This window comes from Vanellus vanellus (assembly GCF_965231255.1).
Source record: "Vanellus vanellus genome assembly, chromosome: 2".
Lineage (NCBI taxonomy): Eukaryota > Metazoa > Chordata > Aves > Charadriiformes > Charadriidae > Vanellus > Vanellus vanellus.
The window spans coordinates 91,707,829-91,729,482 of NC_138906.1; the positions used below are offsets into that span (position 1 = coordinate 91,707,829).

The 21,654-nt window shown below is 39.8% G+C and overlaps 1 protein-coding gene across 1 annotated transcript in view; it reads left to right on the top strand.

Annotated features, from left to right (window-relative positions):
* SEMA5A (semaphorin 5A) overlaps window positions 1–21,654 on the top strand; it is a gene marked incomplete at both ends in the record, with an annotated part of 243,572 nt that overhangs the window by 149,383 nt on the left and 72,535 nt on the right. Inside the window, 3 exons of the mRNA XM_082479270.1 lie at window positions 4,275–4,392; window positions 10,924–11,105; window positions 13,210–13,353. Coding sequence (XP_082335396.1) covers window positions 4,275–4,392; window positions 10,924–11,105; window positions 13,210–13,353 — 444 coding nt within the window. The remainder of the gene's footprint in view (window positions 1–4,274; window positions 4,393–10,923; window positions 11,106–13,209; window positions 13,354–21,654) is intronic.

Consider the following 21,654-nt stretch of genomic DNA (forward strand, 5'->3'; position numbering starts at 1 on the left):
TGCTTGGGGATAATTATAAAATAGCTGAGGAAAATGACCTGCTATTGCTGGCTTGCTTTAGAGTGAGGTGACTTACAGTTCTGTTACCAATCAATCAAAATCCATTGTTCGAGTGTCACATGACTGTCGGTAGGCGTACCGAACCATCGCAGCCAAATGAATACCTTGCAGGAGAGACAGTCAACTACCTATCATTTACGTTTGGTAAAAAATATGAAATAACAACATAGAGGAAAATTAGAATCAATCAGTAGAAGCCAAAAGCTGTTGAAAATTTTTGTAGAGTGCGCTGACTCGACAGGGTAAGTGGCATCAAGAGTCTTAGAATGAACCAATTCACTTTTATTCCTGAATTTCCTTTCTGCACAAAATTGCCACTTTTAGCAGCACTGGGAAAAATCATGTGAAGTCTTAGAGACGTAGGCTGCTGCCTACTGGGAGTAACAGACAAAACGTGCTTTTTCATCTCTGGTGAGATTGAGATGTAAGGTAGACTTCCAGAGACAAGATGGCTAATACGTTATCCAGCTCTGCTACTGCCAGTGTCACTATCTGAAAGGGCACTGTCAACTGAAAGACCTAATACTGATTTTTAAATCTATTTAATTTTTCAACAGTAGCATCTAAAATGGCTTTAATTTAGACAGAGATTTGGGACGAAAAAGGGATAAAGGTGTGTAGCGCTATCTAATTTTCAACTTTCCTTACTTACGTGACTTTGACAGCTATTTTGTGCAATTTTTTAGTTATTTCATGTATAAACTGAAGCTGTTCCTTTTACTGCTGTTTCTTGGGAGGGAGATTCATTAAAAAAGTGTAAATATAAAATTTTTATTGATGGAGAACAGTAAAGACACGTAATTGTGAGTTAATAATAGTCCCTTTAAATTTCACTTTTCTTATAAAAGTTCTGATAACTTCTGATAACTTCTCATACTTACAAGCTTTATTCTATCCTCATTTTCTATCTGTAAACTTATTTTGTTATCTGTTTCTTTTCTTTTTTTTATCTAGGCATAGCAGATCAAAATAATTAGTTGCTGTTATTCACACATTAAAATATCCCTCAAAGGAAAGAAAGTGGTTTTAAAATGTGACATAATTAAGCAAATAGGGATAAAATGTTACCGTCATATTATCTCTCTTCTTCTTTTCATTTAAAAGAAAATATATTTAATTTTTGTAGATATTGGTGATCTAAGCAAGTGATCTAAAAGAAATAAATAAGAAAACCCTCTGAGATGTGAGGCAGGGAGGAGAACAGAAAAGGACTGTTATGCCAATATATGAGAACAGAGCAGCCAATTAAGCCAGGTCCTGCCTCATTTCGTGAATATACCTGGCATGGTGAACTGAAATGCCAGAAAGAAGCTAATGATGCTGAACCGCCCTTTCATGGTATGATTCTCCTGTCTGAACATAAGATTTCAAAAATAAAACTTTTTACAAGATGAGACTTACATATAGTAATGACTGAGACAATCAATTAGAACATTATGGGAAAAAAAGGCAAAACTAGAGTTTCTCATGTGAGGAATACTTCTCAGACAAAATTTCCTGTTGCTTTGTTTGGAATAGTTCATATGTTTTCGGGATTAATTTATGTATTGTAGCGTAAAGGAAAAAAAAAAATTATTGAAGGCTGTTAATGCCTCATTTTCGGAGAAAGTTCTTCGCACTTAGTCTCTTGTCATCTGCATGAGGTTAGCTGAGTTATTAACTTCTTAAAATCATAGCTTTCATATGCTCAGTGGACCTTCTTAACTAAATTCTGAAAAGATTTGCCTCATTTCATCTTGCTGCCATGCTCTCCAAACCTGTTCACTTACTGAAATGGCCGTGTTCGGTGTCCACAGGGGTTGAACATGCTTTGCCTCAGCAATGCAAGAACTTTTCAGCATTTTTTTAACTTTATTTCTTCCATGAAACTAGGATCTGTTCTGATACCAGGAAGTTATAAGAATGGTCAAAATATGCTTTTAATGCCCTACTTATAACTTCTAAGTGACTTACAATGACAAGTGCAAGCCATTTTGATTTGCCTGAGTGGAAAGTAATGTGGAAACAAACACAAAGGAGGAAATGGGGTCTAAGAGCAGAGTGGGAGAAGGATCAGCTTACTTTCAGGAAAGAGGGAATGTGGTTCTCAGTGAAAGGATACTGACTTCTAATATTATTTTTTTTTAATAAAAAAGTGTCCAAAGCATAATAACTGCATTTAAAAATATTAACACTTAACATAAAGGAATAGCAAAGTTGGAAAAGTGAGCAGTTCTAGTTTGAGAAATAGCACAGCTTACGTTGCCAGTTGTGCATTATGTCAGCCTTTAACTTTTTTTTGTATACTTTTTTCATAAAGCACGTGCTTTATTAGAGATGCTCTGAAGGAGATCACTGAACATCTTGTCTGGCAAACACTGGAAGGGCAAGACACTTAAAACTTTCCATAATTTGCATTAATTGTCCTCCTTACTTTCTAGATAGTTAAATGGAAACACGTGCAGCCTGAGTTACTAAAATGCTAAGTACCCACAGCTGCAAGAACTGTCAGTGGGAACTCTCTGAACACTGAATCCCCTAAACCAAAAGCTTTATCTTTGAACTGGCGGCCTAATTAGGGACACCCAGGGAGTTTTGGCTATTATGTCTCTTACTCTGTGCCCATTTTGCAGATGGGTACTATCCTGCCACATAGTACCGGCAATTGACGTTGCCAAGTGTACTGTAGAAACTAATTCTTTGAAATTTATAAGCACTAAGAATCCTCTGTGATGGTATTACAGAATAGCATCCTAGGGAATTAGTAAGTCTGCGTTTTGTCTGATGTTAGCATAGAACTACATGAAGAATGCCAGAGATAAACAGAAATGCGAATAAAACACAAGATTTGTGAGGACATAATCACAGAAGGGTTGAGGTTGGCAGGGGCCTCTGGAGGTCATCTGGTCCAACCTCCTGCTCAAGCAGGATCACCTACAGCCAGTTGCCCAGAACCATATCCAGATGGCTTTTGAATATCTCCATGGAAGGAAACTCCAGAACCTCTCTGGGCAACCTGTGACAGTACTCAGTCACCCTCACAGTGAAAAAAGTGTTACCTGATATTCAGATGGAACCTCCTGTGTTTCAGTTTGTGCCCACTGGCTCTGGTCCTGTTACTGGGCACCACTGAAAAGACTCTGGCTCCCCCTTCTTTACACCCTCCCTTCAGGTATTTGTGCATATTGATGAGATCCCTTCCTAGCCTTCTCTTCTCTGGACTGAACAGTCCCAGCTTTCTCAATCTCTCCTCATAGGAGAGATGCTCCAGCCTCTTAATTGTCTTTGTGGCCCTTCACTGGATGGATGTGATGTGAACAGGCAATCAAAGAGAGAATGATAATGCCCATGGATTTGAGTGGAACAAGAATGATCGGTCTAGCATATTTTATAATCTAGACAAAATGTTTGAATTTATTATTTTCATGTGTAATTTATAAGTATTTTTGCAAATGTTAAAACAGTTATATTATGCTTCACTATGATGGGACTTGCACCTACTTTCTTATGTATCTTTAGCTATGAAGCTGCAGACCTATTGCCTTGACTGTTAATACCTGACCTACCAGTAGCAAGAGAAAGCTGCCATTTAATAGAGAAAAGAACTTCTAGTTTGTACACTGGGTCTTTCAGAATCTGGACTACCATCCTTCTCTCCAACCTTTTTTCCTCCTCAGGTGCCACTAGGAGGGAATATCTAGGGCAGCATGTGACATGTGAGAGGTGTGATGGCAGCCACCAGCATCCCTTTGAACTTATTTCCAGGGATTCTATAGCAGTGCAGAAAATCAGAGGTTTTTCTAATTAATTTTCAAAGAGTAGACATTGTCATCTGACTTCTGACAAAGATGATGACTGTAATTCAAAAACTGACAGAAGAGACTAACAACTGTAACTCCTGAAATCTTCTTTACTTGGAGCAGACAACATACACTTTTTATGAATTTCTGTAATTCTCTCGTAATTAAGTACGATAATCAGTCTTGATGACGTACCACACATGCAGCCAGAAATGCAGCTATGGATTTAAAAGTAATCCTACTGTTGTGTAGGCATTTAAATTCATTTTTCTTCTGTTTTTTCATTTCATCTGTGCCATACCAAAACAGGGATCAGTTTAACTATCTGTTTTAGGCCTATGAAATATGAAGAGATGCCATATAGTTGTTTAGAGATCTTTGGCTGGTACAAACAAAGATAAATGGTCATGTTTTCTGATTGATTTTCATTCACAGTGCATGCATTGGATCCCAAGACCCTTATTGTGGCTGGGACATGGTGATGAAGAAATGCACAACGCTAGAAGAAAGTCTGAGCATGAGCCAATGGGAGCAAAGCATTACTGTGTGTCCAGTAAGTCCAAATACATTCATTTATTGCTTAAAAATTTTGATTCCGTGTGGATTTTATGAAAATGAGCTGGCAGCATAGATTTTTAAGCTCAGAAAACTGTATCTAATGCCATTTTCCTCAGGCCTTCGCGTCAGATTTTAACAGGATATTTAGTTTATTTTATATTTCTTATCAAACTGCTTACATAATATGATCAAATTATTTATAGTACTTTCAATAGGTAGTTGCTTTTACCTGTAATATCTGCGTTCCCATTTTGAAAGCAAATGTTCACAAAGATTAGATATTGACATGTTTTTCTCTGCAGGTTTTTTCTTCATTTTGTATTTTGAAAAAAATTAATCACTAGTGGTATAGTCTTTTCTTTTAGGATCATAACTGCTAATATATAAGGTTATATATTTGGACCTTATATATTGCTAATATATAAGGTCATATCAAGTTTGCTGATGATACCAAACTGGGTGGGGTGGCTGACACCCCAGAGGGCCGTGCTGCCATCCAGCGTGACCTGGACAGGCTGGAGAGCTGGGCAGAGAAGAACCTAATGAGGTTCAACAAAAGCAAGTGCAAGGTCCTGCACCTGGGGAGGAAGAATGCTAGGCACCAGTATAGGTTAGGGGCGGACCTGCTGGGAAGTAGCTCTGAGGAGAAGGATCTGGGGGTTGTGGTAGACAGTAAATTATCCATGAGCCAGCAATGTGCCCTTGTTGCCAAAAAGGCCAATGGAATCCTGGGCTGCATAGGGAAGAGTGTGGCCAGTAGGTCGAAGGACGTCATTCTCCCCCTCTGCTCTGCACTGGTGAGGCCACAACTGGAATACTGTGTCCAGTTTTGGGCTCCCCAGTTCAAGAGGGACAGGGAACTGCTGGAGCGAATCTAGCGAAGGGCAACTAAGATGATTAAGGGCTTGGAGCATCTGCCTTATGAGGAAAGGCTGAGAGAGCTGGGACTCTTTAGCCTGGAGAAGAGAAGGCTGAGGGGAGACCTTATTATGGCGTACAAGTATCTAAAGGGTGGGTTGAAGAAGGATGGAGCCAGGCTCTTTTCAATGGTTCCAAGTGACAGGACGAGGGGTAACGGGCACAAGTTAGAACACAGGAAGTTCCATTCAAATACACGGAAACACTTCTTTACGGTGAGGGTGACAGAGCACTGGCACAGGCTGCCCAGGGAGGTTGTGGAGTCCCCTTCTCTGGAGATTTTCCAGACCCGCCTGGATGCAGTCCTGAGTAATGTGCTCTGGGCAATCCTGCTTTAGCAGGGGAGTTGGACTAGATGGTCTCTAGAGGTCCCTTCCAACTCTGAAAACTCCATGGTTCTGTGATTCTGTGATATAACATCTTTCAAAGTTTGTGAATTGGAAGGGTGACTTGTATGAGTTAATTCTTACCCACGTAAATGACAGAAGTGATAATTACAATAAACTTAGTGTTAATATTTGCAGTGGCTTAACACTTCTCTTTAAAAATTATTTTTGAATAAATAAATTTAATATAGTAAAAAACAAGCAACAGAATTGATATTCTATCCCTCCTTTTTTAATGTGGTTCCAGCGTTGGTTTAATATTGATTCTTTTCCCTCACTCCAAAGAGCACAAAAAGAAGGTTAAGAAGGATCTTCCTTGTGCTACTAAGCTCTTTCCTTTGGAGACATGCTGCTTTGTCTTTGCCTTCTGCCCCTGAAGAGGAAGTCTTTCCAACTCAGTTCTGCTTTCATCACTAATGAGTACTTCTTGAACTCATCCCCATTTGCCACTGGAGCACATGTGTATATGAATTTATGCTCATATGATATCCATGTTCTATTCTCCACGTGTTCAACAAGTTCCTTTTAACATCTTATTGACACTCCTCTCTCTTAAGCTGGGCTTTGCTTAGCGAACTAGAGATGTGCAAATTTAGTATAAAGTTCTTATAACTTTCACTTGTGATGTCTACACGTGTTGCAGAAGCCTCATATGTGCAAATCACTACACTGATTCTGAGGTTCTCGAGACCTAGCTCCTGTGTACTGACTGTCTGTGTTTGACATTCAATAGTAATTTTTTAAAAAATATCTTGTCCTGTCCTTTGCATCCATGCTCTCACATAGTGGCTTACTAAGGAAGGCTTGCATTGGATTCATTGTATTTGCATTTTAGCTCAAATCAGGAGCAACTTTGGGGCAAATGCTCTGATTTTTCCCCTTTTCTTGGGTTCACATCACAAAGCAGTCTTGAAGCACACAAGCCATGTCACTTCAGATGAAATTAAACCAAAAATGTGCTCTAACTACTACTAGGCATTTGATCCACGGCCAGAGCGAGACCAAAGTAAGCCCACATACAAAATACATATGGTGTATGTGTCAAGTCTGCAATACCAACTGTTTCGTTTTCCGGATTTGCAGTTTATGTGCATAGCACTGGCTAATACAGACATAGCCATTGCGTCACAGAAAGTCTGGATTCGGGCACCAGCGCAGTCCATGTCTCCCTGATTGGCAAGTAACTAGAGGCACTGTACAGTATATTCATTTCCAAGTACACAGAGTGTATCATAACTCCCTGCGGTAATCCCACAGGCTGAACGTGGTCGTGTGGAGGGTTTGCCAGTGGCCTAGCTGGGTTGCTGTTTTAGGAAGGATTACTGGAATGGGTTGGTTGGTTGATACTTGCATAAGCAGTCTGCCTACTGCTTAGTCTTTGAATTCTGGCATTGGCCCTTATTTTCTTTCGTGGATACAAAACATGAGGCCAAGAGGGGGTGGAGGGGGAGGGAGGAATGGTTTAGAAAGCAGAATTCAATTCTGTTCCGTTCAACTGGAAAAACAATTATATATGACAGTTGCGTTGGATCAGACAGTCTAGTCAAAGCAGAGGAGCACCAAAGGATTGCTCAGAAGTTCATCCACAGCTGTGAGACTTGTTCTGCGTATCAGAGATGAAAAGATCTAGCGAGCTTCCAAAGGAATTTTGGAATTAAGCAGATTGGGATTGCATAATATAAGGAAAATTTTAGAATTAACTGTCTAAATTGAAAAGCGTGGTTTTACCACTTTATTGTCTTAAAGCCCCGAACTCTAAGTAACACATTATTGAACAAATTTGGAAACTTCACAGAAACTTTCCTTTAAACTAACACTGTAATCTGGCAAACTGCTATCGATTAGAATTTTGCTTAGTGAGACTTTTGAATATTTGTTTTTTATAGAATTTTTATGTGCTGTGTTCACGGGATATATAAGCCAAGATGTAATTAATTTCATTTTGTAGGCAACTGAGCTATGTGCATTCTTGATATTTGCTATATACATTTAAGATAATGTTGCAGGCATAACATAACAGAATATTAGAGGCCTTCTACCCTTCCTCTTTTGTTTCCAATATCTTAATTCTTAGTAAAACTACACTGACCTTTTTAACACTATAGATAATTTGTCAGATTAATGCATGACCAGATTATGCTAAAATCAGATCAGAGAGAGGCCTATTTATACACTAGCTTAGCCCAAAATTAAAAGTGTGACCCATTGCACTTAAGGAATTATTTCCTAGGGAATTATTCATCTATCTGAATATTTATTGGCATGTTCTGGTGGAGCAGAGAGGGGGCTAGGAGAGGTAGCTGAGCATTTGTGTTACTGTCTCTCAGAACTTTGAAGATAATTTCTGACATATTTGGTTATTTTGGTTATCTCGCATTGATTTGATTCTGAAGTTGTTTTTTCAGTCATTTTTTTGGTTGGCGTGACTACACCAATTGTGCAATAATATAGATAGTAATTAATGGTATGGCACATATATCTATTTTGAGCTTCTTCCAGCTGGTCAGAGATCCCTATTATTCATCCAATATTTTTATAGTAGTGAAGGTTCATTGTTTTGCCAAAATATTTTCCAGTGGGACTACTTGCAACCCATCATTTAAAAGTACACTGTCTGACATTATCAAAGAGCTTTTACACAGAAAGTAAAAATAATTTTTTAAAAAGATTGGGTTTGTTTTTTTTTACATAAGTGTGTAACATGAAATGGCTTTATTTTTACAGCTGTTGCAAATATTGCATACAGGGGAAGAGTATAGTGTGTGATCTTACCTGAATTCAGTAGCAGGTTCAGGAAATACTCCAGAGCCACTGAATTCTACATGAAATAATCTCAAACCAAAGAGCTCACGGCAGATTTAAGGACCGGGTCACTGAAGATGGGTCACCTTGACTCAGAGTGCAGAGGCAGCAGCCGGGAAGACAGGGTGGGTGCAGACACGCTCAAGACAAAGAAGATTGATATTTGGAGGACATTAGGAAGGAAGAAGGGACTAGAGGTATCTGCAGAAGGGAAAGGGTGACAAAAACGGGGTGGTGGAGAGGGAAAGCAGAGTGTAGCCATGCCAGGAAAGTACAGCCATACTGTCTGCTTGATTGTGATTTTCTGCTTGAGGCGTGTCAGCCGGTGAAACATTAATGGGCACAGGTTCTGGTGAGGGCTAAAAAGGCCCCTCGTCAGTGCATTTTGCTTTCTGATCGTCCTATGATGAAATTGTTTGATATCACTTGTGAAAGGGAGATATTCACAGAGAGAGAGAGCAGGTGAGTCGTGGGCAACAGCAGAGACTGTAGTGGGATGATGTTTAGAGGAATAAAGGGGGAAAAGTCAGAGATTCATAGAATCGTCAGTATGTGCTTCTGAGCTCAAGCTTTGAAGCTAAGTTTTATGAATACTTTCTCTACCACTTGATATAAATTATGGTAACCACAGACAACTGTAGATTTAGTTTCTAATTTTCGGTGCAACAATAAAGATGCTTTGGTGCAGCATAGAGATAGAAAACAGTAAAGACATTTTCACATCTCTGACATTAACTGGATTGGGGACATATCACTGCTAGTTTATGGTCTGTATATGTTAGACCAGCAGTGTAAGAGAGAATGGATTTACTTGTTACTTAACTAGAAGTAAGTATTTTCTGTTGTCTTATGAGAAACAACAGTGTATACTCTGCATGAACAAATGTCAGTGAGTTCTTTTCAATAAACAGCTGTCAGCAGAATTTTGAAATGATGAATTACTGTTGTGTCAGTTGTAGCTGGCAGAATACACGCATAGGTGTTCTGCGGAGAAGCTATAGCTGTGAAAAATAAATCACGAGAAGTGTAATTAATTATGAAATTATGGAACCTTTACCACAGTGGAAAGAATCAGCCAGCACCCAGCGTGGCAGTGGAAACATGTCTTAGGCTGTAATTGAATCTCTTGTATCTTCAGATTATTAGTGAAATGTAAACTTCCCTCACCACTGTTAAAATGAAACAATACTAAAAATAGCGAAGGGAGACACCATTTCAGATCATTCATGACAATCTACAACTGTAGTTCCTATTTCAATATATAAGCAAATGTTAAAGTGTTATGTTCTTACACATTTGATAAAATATGCATGACTACAACTGATACATATTTATTTTTATCTGAGTGAATTTAAATGCTGTTTAGCCTGCACTTGTTAGTACTGCTGTTTTGACTGAAAGTTAAAATGTGACAATCAAAAGGCAAATCCTTTAGTATTTAAGTAAAAGTGGCTATCATTTCCATTTATGATCACAGATTAGTCACGATTAACACCTTTCTAAAAGAGTTAAGACTATGAAAACCTATCTTTGTTATGAGAGCTGAATTCCCCATGTCCAGCCCCGTTTTCTTTATAAGTTCCAGTAACCTTGGAGGCCGCTGCAATTTCCGTTAGCGCATTTTGTTTCAGCTAGACAGTAAAGTTTCGTATTAACATGTGTTATGGCTGCATGATGGAAACATTCCAGTCAAGGTGAGAACGGTCCAACACTTCCAGCCGAAGGTGGTGAGAATTGCCTTCAGCAGGAGCACACTGTCTCGTCGTGTAGGGTTAGGTGCTGCTTTTTTAAGATGTTTTTAGGATTTATACATATAATTAATCTAATGTTTAGAGAGAGTCATATTTAAAACCACATTTCACTTTTATGAAATGGTGCTATATGACATGTGCTCCAAAAAACTGTTGTCAAAAAAAGATGCTCATCATGGAGATTTGAGGTTGATTCATCCAGTTTTGTTACCCTGGATTATTTTCCTCTGCTGCCTCTTCCTTTTTTCTAGATTTGGGTTTCCACAAGCATTCCTGCACATGCTGTTTTACAGTCAGCATCCAGGTTCCTAATCACAGGTAGATTTTAGGAAATAGAGAATACTGTCATCGGAAGATAATCAAGAAAGTGAAATGATAGTTTCTGTTGAATCACTGTAGGTGAGCATAGTTACGAAAGGTAGCGGTTAGTTGTGATTGTTATTATTGCTATAGTGGTGGCATCCAGTGGCCCAGATCAGTTGGAGGTGGTGGGAATTATGCAGCTACAGAAATTATAAGGGGACCTTGCTGTCTGGAAGGTACACTTCTCCAGTGGAGGCTTTTATTGTTGGTGGCTGAAGGCTGTACCTCCACGTACTGCAGAATTAAGAGGTTGTGTGAAGGAACTGTCAGGCCTCAGGTAAGCCTTTCTGTTGTGTTTGTTCCTAGGTGAGGAATCTGACAGTGGATGGGCATTTTGGAACATGGTCGCAGTGGAAACCTTGCACTCACACCGACGGTGCCAATGTTGGCTCCTGCCTCTGCAGGACACGTGTGTGTGACAGTCCTGCTCCTCAGTGTGGAGGCTGGCTGTGTGAAGGACCAACCATGGAGATTGCCAACTGTTCCAGGTACACAAAACAGTTTCAGGTTCTATCACTTACGGTTTAAAAGTTTTTAATTTAATTAGAATAAAACCTACCCTTTGAAATCTCATCTGCAGTCCACTGATCCAGTTCTGTGCATGAAACAGCTCATATCGATGTCCACAACAAATGAGACATTAGAAAGTATCTCTCAGACTTTGTGGGAGACAGAATGAGCCAGATGGCGAATAGTGATTTCAAATGCTGTGTACCAAATAATATTGGCCTCAGCTAATTTTAACAAAAGCTCAGAACGAAAAAAAGTCAGTGTTAGGTAATATCCAAATTATGATAATTTTTCTCAGTTCTGTAGTCTTAAAAAAAAAATTCTGGAAGTCAGAACTGTTTACTTTTTTGGAGGTCTCATGTCACCATTGTATTATCCCCTTCTGCCTTGGGAAAAATGTTTTCATTATATCTTTTGGTTGTATCATGACATCTAGATCTACTGCCGGTCTGTATGCCACTCTTTAGCCATGCTTTTGTCTTCCTCAGGCACATAACCACAAAAAACAGTGAGAGCAGATCATTTCGAAGAGTTTCAGAACACTGCATATTCTGAACTGCATTAGGAGTTCATGTTTAAGACATTATACATACTTATAGTTGCAAGATGACATTTATATACTGGTGCATTCTGCTTATTGTCAGTGATTCTTTCTGCTTTTTGTCTCTGCTTTTTTTTTTTTTTAAACATCAGAAGCACATCATGGTAGTGAATAAAACTGTTTATCCTTCTGCACAAGATAACTGCAAACTCTGTAAGTGGAAATAGTCAATTTTAGGGAAATTATTAAAAACATAATATAGTATATAACATCAAGAGAATGGTAGAAAAGATAAGCATGCTGTGAGCTACTGAACAATCAAACAACGGTTGTTGGCTCTCAGGTTTGGAAGGGAATGTGGAACATGATTTGTGACTTGATTCATGTACTACCATTGGCAGTATTACACTACTATTTTGACATCTTACTTCTGTTAATACTGCTATATTAGTAATTGATTCCCAGAATTCATGGATATCCAGATATTTTGTTCCTTTTATGACTTGGGTCACACATTGCACGAACAGATATTTTTTGTTGGTGTTGCCAGTCATAGCTGATTATTTTTTTCAAAAGCTTTTTTTCTGTGTTGTTAACTCTTATATCCCTTATAATAACAAGACATGAAGAGGAGTAAAATTTAAATTGGTAATATTTGTGATAAATTTCTCGAATAATCTTATGTCGTTTTTATAACTGAATTTAATTAGTTTTCATTGTTAAAACAAGTGATTTCAAAATCAAGTAAGGCACTATTTTAACTTCTGCTTTTATGGTGAAACCTCAAGAAGTCATTATAGTTTAGTTTTATTTTTCTTGATTTCTGTTTGTCTTCTACCAATACAGAAACTGCAAGCTAGCCATCAAAAGGTTTTGAGAACTGCTTGAAGTACATAATTTTTTGCTTAGGACATGGTATGAAATTCCCTTTGAGATATTTGGTCTAGTGTATTTTTTCCTAGGGTATATTGGCAAGGGACAGGAGTGTCCTTTCCAAAAGTTCACACATGCAGGGTACAGCATGTGAATTCTGTTAGGTTTTTTGTTCCATTACAAATAAGGTATTGGCGCCTTATCAGAGTATCCTGTTGAAATTGCGTACTAATGCATTTTGATGCTTACTTGTTACTCTTTTTGCTTTAATCACTTCCCTTTCAGAAGAGGTAGCAAAACTTGACATTTTAATCTCCCCCCAAAAAAAGACCCACAAATAATAATCTCTTTCAGATCTTTGATACAGGAGTTTGCATATGAAGTTTACCCAGAATAAAGTGACCGAAAGCAACTAAATAGCTTCATATCTTTGTACTTAACTTCTTGTGTAATGGGGTCATTTTAGCAGTTGCTGATTACAAAGCATGGAATATGGAAAGATCAGAGCACCTTTATTTTAGTTCAATATTCTTTAAGAAATGGAACACGATGCAGTCTTAATGACTTCTGCAGAAATATTAATGGGCCAGATTCTGCTGTCAGTCACACCTAATCAGCCATTCGCTATGTATAACAGATGACAGAGCCTGAGCTTTTTATTCTACCAGAAATGGAGGCTGGACACCATGGACTTCTTGGTCACCTTGTAGTACCACTTGTGGAATAGGCTTTCAAGTTCGTCAGCGTTCCTGCAGCAATCCAACCCCTCGACATGGAGGACACGTCTGTGTAGGACAGAATCGTGAGGAGAGGTGAGCTATCTTTTTTCTACTGTCTGTTTTAATTTCTTCTGCTGAGCCGTATTCCACAGGACATTTTCTCCTTTACCTGCCTTGTTTTTCTCTTCCCTTTCCTTTCAGTCTCTCTTTAGCTCCACTGCTGCACGACAGCAGTATTCCCATTAGCAAGGCTGTGGGTCTGCAGCGGTTCTTTCATCTTTCACTTAGCTGCATCCCTCCCAAGCCAGCTGAGAGCTCCTGGTAGTGCCAGAGAATTGTGCTGAAGCAATGTGCTGCTGTCCCTTGAGACCCTGAAAATTGATCCTCCTTGAAAATTGATTGCAGTGTGTTTGAATTGTAACTCGCCCAGCCTCAAGACCTGGAATTTAGACCAAAATATAGTAAGGTCACAGCACTATGTTACTGATGCTGTGAGTTCATTTTTTCTGTCTTAAATGAATTAAGCATCTATATAACATGAAAGGAAGTTTCAAGGGCTTTGTTTTATATTCAATAAATATAATACACCTTGAACTCAAATATGTTTTAGCAAGGTTTCAGGGTTTTTTAAAAAAATTGTTTGTATATATATTAACTCCTGAGCAGATCAAGTCAGCTCAGATTTTGATTTCACCATCTACTGCTTGGGCACCAGGCTGGGTATTTTGTTCCTAGCTCTGTAATGTAAAATTCAGGGCTCTGATTCCGTTTTGCATACTCCCTAATGTCTCTAGTTTGTAATCTGTGTCTTAGGAATTTTAACAGGAATTAAATATTTCTTCAAATCAAACTAGAATATATTCATATAAACTGCAACTCTTAGATGCATTATGTCGTTTCCTGAGGCGTGCCAAAAAGCTAGACAGCAGAAGACTGGTGTTGGTGTAAGAATTTGGAGTACTGTAGTCATCTGTTCCAAGAGATGTATGCGGTTACGTTTCCTCTCAATATACACTTGCAGCTTACTTCAGTGTTTCTATATGGAAGATTTAGTATCGTATATTGCTGTTGGATGAAAACAAGATTCAGTATTCAGTGAGGGATTTAATTAAACATCAACTCTGATATTTCTTCAGATGAAAAGATTCCGTTGAAGGAAAGTTGCATCACTCATTTATGTACTAACAGATTGTCAATGGCCTGGTCTTTCTAACTCTAAATGTAAACGATCAGTATCACAGAACATGTGAACACTCGTTGCTGTTTCCGAGCCATGAATATTTACCATTTCACTGCAGGAGAGCATTTTGTTATTTTGTAAATTGCTTTCTGAAAATAGGTTGCCCAACCAAAAAGCCATCACCACCAACTGTAGATTATATCTGCCATTACATAGCTCTGTCCCAGCATGAGTAACAGTTATTGATTTTCTTGAACTGAGAGGTCAGTCCAGGGCAAGACACAATAAGACTGAATGTAGAAGAGTTTAGTTTGGACAGACAGTCCATCACTGTCTGGCGATGGACTATGAATGTTAATAGTCCTTGTTTGTCTTAAGTTTAACATGGAATAAAAGTTCAAGAAGGAGTTTCAGAGAAATACAGAAAAATCAGAGAAATACTTCCATAATTGTAGGAGAAAATTTCCAGTGTTAAGACAATGGGTGCACTAAAAAAGCAGTTTTAAAATGGAAAGTGATACTTACAATGGGTTGAAACAATAGCAGCCCAGATGGATCGAATTTTGGTATGTAACAGTTCAGATGGAACAGTAGGCTTTTGTTTTTGTAGCCTGCAGGTTACTAGTCCTTTCCCTCTTTGTCCAGTTCCGCAGCAATCTGGGATGTACGTGCCTGTGAGCTTACTGTAGGGTGCCTTCTTCTCTCATAGTTTGTCTGTTACTGTTTCCTGTCTCTCTGAAACACCCTCTGCTCTCACTGGCCCTGCACCTTCCTCTCACTCACTAGCTTGCTCACAACTGACCTTCCTCCCTCTACCCTGATTTTGTTTAAGTTATCCATGATGTGTGCTGATAGTTTTAAAGTTTTTGGTTTGTTTGCGTTTTTTTTTTTGTAAAGTACTTTTAAGATTTATTTCCAGAAGGTGTGGTTTCTTAGGAAGTTGTCACATCATTTGTAAAGCAGCTAGAGAAATGAGGCATCAGTTATTTGCCAGGATTTTTGTCAGTGTCAGGCCAAGTACTTGGATAAATCTTTTCAGATCTGTAAAAAGCAGAGAGTCCTGGGAAACTCATCAGCCAGGGCCTATCCCACCACCCCCAGCAGGGGAGCGGGACAAGCCTGGAGATTGTGGCCAGATCCAGCCAAGAGTCCAGATAATAGGCGTTATCGTGGCGATGAGGTAGTTCTGAGGTCCAGCTGGGAAGCCAACTCAAAGGCTAAGGTTAGGATCAGGTTTAGTGGTCACTGGGCAGGTCATTAGCAATAGGGCCAAGGCCTGAAGCCAGTCCACATGTTGAGGTCTAGACCAAGGGGCTCCATGGTGGCCTGGGTATGAGGTCACAGAATCACAGAATGTTCAGGGTTGGAAGGGACCTCTGGAGATCATCTAGTTCAACCCCCCTGCCAAAGCAGGGTCACCTACATCAGGTTGCACAGGACGGCGTCCAGGCGGGTTTTGAATGTCTCCAGAGTGGGAGACTTCACCACCCCTCTGCGCAGCCTGTCCCAGTGCTCTGCCAACCTCAAAGTAAAGAAGTTCCGCCTCATGTTTATGTGGAACTTCCTATGTTCAAGTTTGTGCCCGTTACCTCTTGTCCTATCACTGAGCACCACTGAACAAGACTGTTCCCATCTCCCTGGCACCCTCCCTTTAATTATTTATAAGTATTGATAAAATCCCCCCTCAGTCTTCTTTTCTCCAGACTGAAAAGACCCAATTCCCTCAGCTTTTCCTCATAAGAAGGATGCTCCAATCCGCTAATCACCTTAGTAACCCTTTTCTGGACCCTCTCCAGCAGTTCCCTGTCCTTCTTGAACCGGGGAGCCCAGAACTGCACACAATACAGATGCGGCCTCACCAGGGCAGAGTAGAGGGGGAGGATAACCTCCCTTGACCTACTGGCCACACTCTTCTTGATGCACCCCAGGATGCCATTGGCCTTCTTGGCCACCAGGGCACATTCCTGGCTCATGCTCATCCTGTTGTCCACCAGGACCCCAGGTCCAGCACTACTCCAACAGCACAGCTCAGGCAAGGGTTGAAGGTCCCTGGCAGATCTTCAATAGAGCTCCGTGGGTGTGGGTGAAGGTCCCAGATGAGGCTGGCTGGGGCCACTCGTGCTTTATGAGTATCTTCAGGGCTCTGACAGCTTGTAGAGGGTTTTGAGCTGTGAGAGTAATGGAGTACCAGTATTTGCAGTAGTCCGAATACACTGCTTCACTCAGGTACCATTGGAGATACCAATGGGAACAGTTCCTTTGAGAACTGGGCTCAGTATATTTAGGCAGGCTGAGCAAATATTCCACGTGCAGTGACTCCTAAGAAACCTTTACCTTGGGTTTGTATCCGGAGTACCAATAAGCAGCTTCTCAGATTTTTTTGTTTAAAATAATTGGTGTTTATAAATAGCCTAACATGTTACCTTCTTAATGGCCCAGCTCATATGTAAAATGAATATATATGTAGTCTTAGTAAAAATTAGAATTAGTTGGTTTACACACTGTGTGCATTTGTCTTTATAAAAGTGCGTATTCACCCTCACATGTTCAGGGGGTCGGTTTCCACAGCCCACATTGTGCCAAACTTTGAAATAGTTTTTCAACAAGCAGTGATTTCAGTAGAAGTCCAGTGCGTAACTCCACAGAAAGCAAACACAGAAAAGGCAGCGTATAGCTGAGGTGAATTCGCCTGCAGATGTGAATGCGTATTCCGTTTGAGAGTATTTGTTCATGCGTTAAGAGCTAAATGTTTGTCTAAGCTATGTTTGTTTTACCTCAGGAAAGCCATGATCCTATCATGGCTAATGTATCAGGCAGATCTCTGCTTGCTGGTCATTCCCTTGAAATCAATGGCAATATTTACCAATTTCGGGTGTTGCAGATAAGTTAAGCTGTTGCGTGCTCTGCTGCTAAAGGGGTGTGGGGGAATGGAAAACAGTTGAGAGATAGCAGCAAAGACTCATATTACAAAGCCAATTCGCCTTGTAGAAATAGGTCAAAAGTGCAGCTGATGTGCCTTTAGACAGAGTATGGAGAGGGAGTAAAAATAGTATTTTCACAAAGTTTGCTGATCAGATAAAATAATTTTGTAGGTAAGACTCCAGATGGAAGACGTCCTGATTAATTCCTTAGGGGCTTAAAAATTTCTGGGTTCTCCTGTATGAGAAATATTCACCGAAGCTGCTGGAAAACTCACTAGGTTTTAGTTTATAGAGTCTACAATAGCCTGTCTTGACTTTTTCACTGAGTCAAAATGTTTATCCTCTCCTTTCAGTGAAAGATACTGTAGGTACGGGCTCATTAAGTTCACCGGTCTCCCTCCTATGTGCGCAGAAATGCGAAACATCAGAATGAGAATCCCTTGCTTTTAGTGAGTGTAATCTTTTATTACATAGGAAAAAAAAAGAAAGAAAAGCAGCATGGCAAATCAGAAGTAGAAATTAAATTGGCTGCAGATGAGGAGTAAACGTTTGAAAGCCCTGTAAATTTTGGGGTGTATAAGAAGATTAGAAGCAGTACATATTGTCACCCCTTTTTTTTACACAGTCCTCATCAGATATTCAGACCTTTTGGGCTTGTTTCCATGAGAAGGAGGGACTGCTGAGAGTCAAGTGCCTCCTCTGTGTAGCGCTGCTTGTTTCGAGCACCGCGAACAAGCCCAGTCCCCTTCAGCACAGCAGATCAAACACCGTGAGGCTTTGGGATTCCTTGTGCTCCCATGGCTGCCCTGCCTGTCCGCAGTGCGTGTTCCCGTGCTCCTCGCTTTCTCTGCTCCCTCCTCTTCTCCCACGGAAGCCCCTGGGAGCACATGCCCCGGTCCCTGCCACCTTCCACAGTCTCCTGGGTGGGGATTTCTGTCGATTCAGCAATCCCAGTCCAGTAGGGCATGTGTGTGCGTCATGTGTCTGCCTTCAATTAAAGGAATCCAGCATTCCCATCAGCTTCAGTACAATCTGTGCTTCCCAGTAAGTCAGCAGCTGGTAATCACGAGTACCCACCACATAACAGTATATTGCATAGGAATGAGCAGATAGTGGTGAAGGTTAGTTTGTTTTTCTTAAATACGTGCTAGTATAATATAGTTCAAAATTAAGAACTATGTGTTTATTTTAAATAGCATCTCTCTGTGGAATAAAAAAGACACATCTGTAACTGTCACGTAGTTAGCCTCTGGTACTCCGTGTTGCATGGCAACACGAAAATAATTTGAGGTTTTACTAAAGGGTGAGATCTTCATAGGAACAAGAATAGTAATTCCAGTTGTACTGGAACTGCCTGGAGTAAAAATTAAAAAATGACTATAGGAACTAGTGGTTGTGGACACAACTGGACAGAGGTTGTTCTCCCTTCCCCCAGTATGACAATTCCTTTATTAGGGCATTTGAACTTGGATTCACAGCGAGGGGAAACGGGAAGGGTCACTGCACAAACCCCACATTTCTCTAGGCTGTTCTCCCTTCTGACCTCATTGCAGTTAGATTAGGGGAGAGGGCAATGCTTTCACAGATTCGAGTTTCTTGCATTGCATGTTTTGTTGAATTACTGTAAAATGTTAGCCCTGTGGGTCCTGAGAACAAAATTAGGAGGGGAAGAAAGAGCAAAAGGGAAAAAGGGTTACTGAGTGACTTGAAATGCGGCCAAGAAGAGATATAATGAAACTTGGCTCAAAGCCTTGTGCTGTAACAGAGCTCTCAAAGATCAATTGCAGGGATGTCTCTAGCTGTGAAAACATACCTGATGTTTTCAGAGGCTGGCTGGCTGAAATGAAAATAAGATTCTACCTGTATGCTTTGTTGTTGTTGTTGTTTTTTTCTTTTCCTGAAAAAAAAGGGAAAAATTGACACTCACTTCTGTTGTTGAAATACTTTTTGAAAAAGTTTTTTCCTAAATTGAAGTGACTTGCATAGGCATTTTATGGCTTTTTTCAGTTTCATCTTGTAGTTTCAACTGCATCTTTAAATAGTGATTGTTAACAGAATTTGCCAGCCTTTGAAGTGCTTACTGAGTCCCCTGTTCGGTTTCTTTTCTGTCTTCCGCTTAAGTGAGCGAGCAGATGATAGGGCACAGTGACACTAAAAGAGGCATTGTATAGTGTCATGAGTCTCGTCTAAGTGAGATTTGTCACACCTAACTTCAAGTGTCCGTGAATGTGAGTGCTGATGTGTAAGTCAGGTGTCCGAACTTCCACTAAGGGCTGTAGAAATTTATTCAATACAGGCTGTGGAGAACAAAGTGGTTTGTCTCCTTCTACTCTATATTCCTAAATTGGGTCAAATTAGGCATTCTAACCTCCGTAGTTTGGATTGACAAAATTTCCATTGGCTATAATGGGAGCATAGATGTCTGTCTCCCATGCAGCCTTTATAGTCAAGGGAGAGAAATCAGTAGATTGAGGGCTGTATTTGTATGACCTATATTGGACATTTGCTTTAGGGTGACATAAATCATGTTTTTAAAAGGGCTGTTTCTTTCCATGAACTGTTGCTCAAGTTTAGATGACCACTTCATTTATAGACAGCTACACTGTACTTGCCTATATTTTAAGGCAAGGTGAGTCCCACCCTTAGTTTTACTTTTTGCATGGCTGTATAACAGTGATTGTCAACTTCATGGCAGACTTGCTTTATCCGATGTGTGTGTCCCAAATTACCTTAGCACTCTCCATTAAGAACTAATGAAATTGTGCAAAAAATGTACTCATTTGACTAAGTAAATGGTGATGTTGCATCTATGTTTCATTCGGTACATGTTCTCAATAAATGATCACAGAGACAAAATATCACAAACATTCACATAAATGACTGCATGTGACAAAGAATGTGTGCAGCTGTTGGAGTTTTGGGGGAAGAATATCCAGGCACAGAACATTCCTCTGCATCTTTAGTGATAGCATAATGTGAACTGTGAATTGCAAATATTGAACATGCAGGAGGAAAAAAGGATAGTTTATGTATAAGCTACCCTTGAAAAACATTTTCCCAAATCACGCACTGAAGACTTCTGAGATAGCAGATTCATAAATATTGAAGGTTTGGGGTTTCTTTTCTCTGTTTGCTGGTAAACAGCAGATGAGGTCAATACAAGCTGTTAATAGTTTCCTTAACTATACAGAAACAAAAAACTAAATGACACTACCTTATTTACTCCACTCCCAACCTTTTAAATTTTGATGGAGTTGCTCATAGGTAGAAGCAAATTCTGAATCATAGGCTCCAGAACATGTGATACACCTACTATTGTATATAACATACACAAACAACATTTTTTTCCCACGGAATACTGAATGTGCAATTTCCTTGGTAGCGAAGAATTAGAGCTTGAGGATCTTGGGGCTTTCTGGAAAAAAAAAAAAAAGTAGTTATGGTTATTCTTGTTGAAAACAACAACAGTTTATACTGTCATTTCTCTTTTTTGTAGAAAATGAATTACTGAAGTAGTAGAGTCAGTTTTCATTGCAGGAGAGTGCAAAGTGATGAAAACTTGTTAGAACAGCAAGAAGACAGTGGATTTTGGATAGCTAGTGTAAAGTATGAGGAAATATTGTAACAGATAGATTTGTTTGTTCAGGACAGTCGGGAGTTGGTACAAGAGCTACCCAGCCACATCCATAAAATATTAGAGCACTCCTTCAGGGTCATCTGTTTTCTGAATATGTTGTGGCTTTGCTTTATCTGAAATAACAGCTTGGTCTCTTTAAGAGCCCCAATCACACTTGCTGGTGGCCCAAATGCTTTGGACCCGTGTAGAGGTCCATGTACTAAGCAGCATATGCTATGGCTAAGAGTTATTGGATGGCATGCTCAAAAAATCGGGAATCTTAGGGCGTTTTTTAAAAAAATGAAAAAACTCACTAAAAGTTGGGACCCTCCCACATACCTGAAAGTCTTGTTACAATAATGATGGCTCAGTGGTAAAATATTCCTGCTTCCCTCGAGAACCCAGTAGGCCTCTGAATCAGTTTGCAGCCCACTGGGAAATCCTTCAAAGACTGTAATAGCTAAAAACACCCTTTAAAAGATAAAGTAATAACATTAGTAAAACAGTGCAGTTCTTTATGCCTAGAATCAATGTTTTAGCGTTTATTTTACCCAGAAAAGTGGAGGCGCTGTGGAAAGCAAAAGGCAAGTTTAGCTCTCTGAAGAGGAGAGAGATGGATCCTAATCAATGCTTAGCAGGAGACTGATAAAAGACCGCCTGCATAAACGGTTGCCTTC